Genomic DNA, 4,281 nt, shown 5'->3' with positions numbered 1-4,281 from the left:
GTGACATATAGACCGTTTTGTAGTAGTGAAATTTCCGCGAGAACGTGCGAGACATTATCTAGTTATATCCAGCGGTCGAGGAATCAACTTGTCTCTAATATCCGACAATTTAGATATAGCAAAACCGTTAAAAAATAATATAACGACGTCTTCGTGCATGCACCAATCTTTCAGATCTTGCTACTCAGTAAAATCTCATGCACCAATCTCAGATATTTTTGCGTCTCCATGGATAGGAAGCAAGTGGAAGCGCACGCCGATCCCCGGCCCGTTCCGATCAGACAGTTACTTCTCCAGCTCCCCACTTTGGCCATGCATGCATCCACGGCGCATGCAACATCTCTTACCGCTAGGAGGGTGTCCACCACCTACTAGTGGTGATCAGCAGAGCAGAAGAAGATCGAAGAAGAATATACGGAGACCAGCCGGCCGCCGGATATGAATCCACCCAGGTTGTATATCTCTTGCGTATAAATAGGAGCACATGCGGCATACCAGTTACTCCCACTTAGCTCAGCCGTGAACAAATAAGCCATGGCGTGGATTCCCAGCTCGCGCCGGCTCTACTGGGCGCTGCTAGTGGTCGCGGCCACTGCAGCCGTGGTTCACGCCGCTGCGGCGCGAGGTGGAGCGCGGCTAATTACCATGGCGTCTCGGCACGAGCGGTGGATGGCCAGGTTCGGGCGGTCCTACACGGACGCGGGGGAGAAGGCGCGGCGGCAGGAGGTGTTCGGGGCAAACGCACGGCACGTGGACGCCGTGAACCGGGCGGGCAACCGCACCTACACGCTCGGGCTCAACCAGTTCTCCGACCTCACCGACCACGAGTTCCTGCAGCAGCACCTCGGCTACGGCCGGCACCACGGCCAGCGCGGGCTTCTTCTTCCCGAGGAAGAGGTTATGCCCAAGGCTACCGCTCTGGGTTACGGCCAGGACATGCCGTACAGCGTGGACTGGAGGGCCAAGGGCGCCGTCACCGAGATCAAGAACCAGCGCTCCTGTGGTACTCCACATACGTAAATTAAATTCTGCACCTGTATGCATAGCATTATATGTCAAGCAGGTTGGTGAACGTTTACGCGTGCGTGCTTGCGGGGCGGCAGGGAGTTGCTGGGCGTTTGCGGCGGTGGCGGCGACGGAGGGCCTCGTCAAGATCGCGACGGGCAACCTGATCTCCATGTCGGAGCAGCAGGTGCTGGACTGCACGGGCGACAGGAGCAGCTGCGACAGCGGCTACATCAGCGACGCGCTCCGCTACGTGGTCACCAGCGGCGGGCTGCAGCGGGAGGCGGCCTACGCGTACACCGGGCAGAAGGGCGCGTGCGGCAGCAGACGCTTCGCCAGGCCCAACTCGGCCGCCTCCGTGGGCGGGGTCCATATGGCGACCCTGAACGGCGACGAGGGCGCGCTGCAGGGGCTCGCGGCGCGCCAGCCTGTGGCGGTGATCGTGGAGGCATCGGAGCCGGACTTCAGGCACTACAGCAGCGGCGTGTACGCTGGGAGCGCGTCTTGCGGGCGTGAGCTCAACCACGCATTGACGGTGGTGGGGTACGGGACGGAGAACGGTGCGGGTGAGTACTGGTTGGTGAAGAACCAGTGGGGGACCTGGTGGGGCGAGAACGGATACATGCGCGTGGCGCGCCGAAACGGCGCCGGCGCCAACTGCGGCATCGCCTCCGTCGCCTTCTACCCGACTATGTATTACAGCTGAACACTACTACGTCGCCTCCGTCGCTTTCTGCCATTGATTGAATAAGTCGAAAAAGAGTTGGACAGTTCGTCCGAAAACCATACATTAAAGAACGCACCCCGCCGGCCCAGAGGCTGCGCCGCCACACGGCCACACGGGTCAAAGACCAAGTCACCCTAGCGACCAAAGCCGACACCTAGAATAACTCAATGCTACACAGCGGAGGCGAAAACCCGGAACCACCGTTCTGACATCCACGCTGGCCCCAGGGCCAAGCACCTCCTAGCCGAAGACGAAAACGGACAGCGCCTACCAGACGAGAAAACCAGACACCGACGCGGGTGGTGAGGGGCTCCATGACGAAGCCTCCAAGGAGGGGAGCGACGACCTTGGATGCCGCCATCGCCGGCAACAACAAAGGCTGGAGCAAAGCTTTCACCCGGAGCTCACCAAACCCGAAGATATGCTAGCCCGATCATCGAAGCAGAAGCTGCCCAATAATTCGTCACCACCAACCACCGACGCCCACCACTGGTCCCTTCGGCCGGCAGAACATCCAAAGCGAGGCCCCAAGAGGTAAGCGACGCCGCAAACGCCGCCCTCGCCTGATCCCACGAGGGATCTGGGATTTCCCCCAGAGAAAAGCCGCCCGAACTGCCATTGCCAACCCGCACACAGAACACCAGCCACAATCACCCGACAGTCTGAGGCCACGAACGAAACTAGGCGCCGGTGTCTACATCCACCTCCCGCGGAGCACCCCATAATTAAGGTCGGCGAGAGAGAACCGCCTATCCGGGACCGCCGGGCCGTCATCCGGACACCACGTCAAGTCGTAGCAACGGGTGGCTCCAAAGCTCAGACGACAAACGACACGAAGATTGCGACGTCCGTCGTCAAAGCCACAGGAATCGGGCAGCCAGACCCCGCCTCCATCGCACCAGCATGCTTAAGCTCCCCCGGCTATATATAAGATCACTTTTTCCAAGCAAGTTACTTAAGCTCCCCCGGCTATATATAAGATCACTTTTTCCAAGCAAGTTACGGTGAAGTGGGCTAGGAACAATGGGTTGGATGGCATTCAATTCAGAAGAGCGTTGCTTGGAGAGACAGCTCGGCAGTGGAGAGATCTATATGGCAGTTAACAACTTTCAGGTCACTGATGACATTGATATGGTTCGCTGGACGATTGGAAATACTGGGCAGTTCTTGGTGAAATCTTTATATTTACATTTGAGATCCTAGGCAGTAAATTATAAATTGAAAATCCCTCTAAACATTAAGATCTTTTCTTGGCTGGTGAAAAGGAATACTATACTGAGGGCATCTCCAACAAGGGATACATAGAACGTACTTATATTATCTCTCTTACTTTTTGGTATCGGTAAAAATTGACAAATTTAGAGAAGGTTGTTTGAACGCCTTTATATAAGTATGTCAAAAACAAAACCCATAAATGTATTTTAATAATTATTGCACATTTGCTCAAAACAAGTTGCACAAAAGATAGTAAGTGCCAGCTTGAGTGTTTTGAAACGTGCAAACCTAAGTTGCAATTCTAGGTACAAAAGAACAAAAGTACACTTGTACTCAAAATTACAGTTGACTGCTAATTGGAGATAGTAAGTGCTAGCTTGAGTAGTTACTAAAACTATGTTGCAGTTGTAAAAGTTAGCATGCAAAATTACACTTGTATTATTCTGAAAACACAAAATTGTAACTGCAAGAAAAGAAGCACAAAAAAAATAACAAAAACATACAGAACAAAATTGCACTTGTAATTATTGAAAAAGCAAAAAATTCACTTGTAATTATTAAATTGATAGATGGACTCGCTGTTTAGCTGGCTCATCCGACAATATTTAATTTTATTTTGGCACCACGCCGCATGGCCGGATTGGGTTAGCGTTGAAAGGCACAAAAAACCTACACGGTGCTGCTTCAGATAGAGAAAACGAGGCATGTATCAATGGATCTTAGCATATTCCACAGAGGGTTAACAGATAGACTAAGAAATGAGAATTTCTCGGGCGACTATTCCCTAGCCAGTCTATTTTTAATAACAATTTAGTGTTACGGCTTCCAAAAAGAAAGATCAATAACACAATACAACCGAAACGAACATAAAAACCGGAGGTTCTCAATAAAACTAGAAGCACCAGCATAGTACTTTGAAACCAACGCATTTAGACGTGCATCATTTGTATCTTGATGTTCCTCCCTGTATTCGGTGAGAAATTGTAGAACACTAACCTCATAGGCTTGGAGATCAGAGATCGGAAGCAGGAATGCAGTGACCGGCACGATTTGGAAAGCAGGAACAACACCGGCAACCGCGCGTGCGGGCGATCGGAAAAAAAACCACGTGGTCAGAAAGAGTTGGGTGCGCCGTGCGAGGCTTTCTCATCTATATAGAGTGCGCCCGATCGAGGAAAAAATACAGCCTAACGTTTAGGTTAAAAAAAAACTCATTTGGCATCAAAACAAAAGTTCGTCTTTGGGAATTTTAAACCGGCCGCATCCATTGTTTTGGACTCTGCGTCGCAGGAATAGTGCGGATGAATTTGTACTCCTCAACCTCAGCAGCTCCA

The 4,281-nt window shown here is 52.0% G+C and overlaps 1 protein-coding gene across 1 annotated transcript; it reads left to right on the top strand.

The window, feature by feature from the left end:
- The first annotated feature begins 415 nt into the window (after nucleotides 1-415).
- On the top strand, nucleotides 416-1,791 carry LOC100839174 (ervatamin-B). Its single transcript, XM_014895762.2, has 2 exons — nucleotides 416-1,003; nucleotides 1,104-1,791. Exons 1-2 carry the CDS (start codon nucleotides 535-537, stop codon nucleotides 1,709-1,711), a joined length of 1,077 nt encoding a protein of 358 aa, XP_014751248.1. The 5' UTR covers nucleotides 416-534; the 3' UTR covers nucleotides 1,712-1,791.
- Nucleotides 1,792-4,281: the final 2,490 nt, after the last annotated feature.

The sequence above is a fragment of the Brachypodium distachyon genome, chromosome 5, assembly GCF_000005505.3.
Source record: "Brachypodium distachyon strain Bd21 chromosome 5, Brachypodium_distachyon_v3.0, whole genome shotgun sequence".
Lineage (NCBI taxonomy): Eukaryota > Viridiplantae > Streptophyta > Magnoliopsida > Poales > Poaceae > Brachypodium > Brachypodium distachyon.
This window is presented reverse-complemented; position numbering and strand designations above follow the sequence as displayed.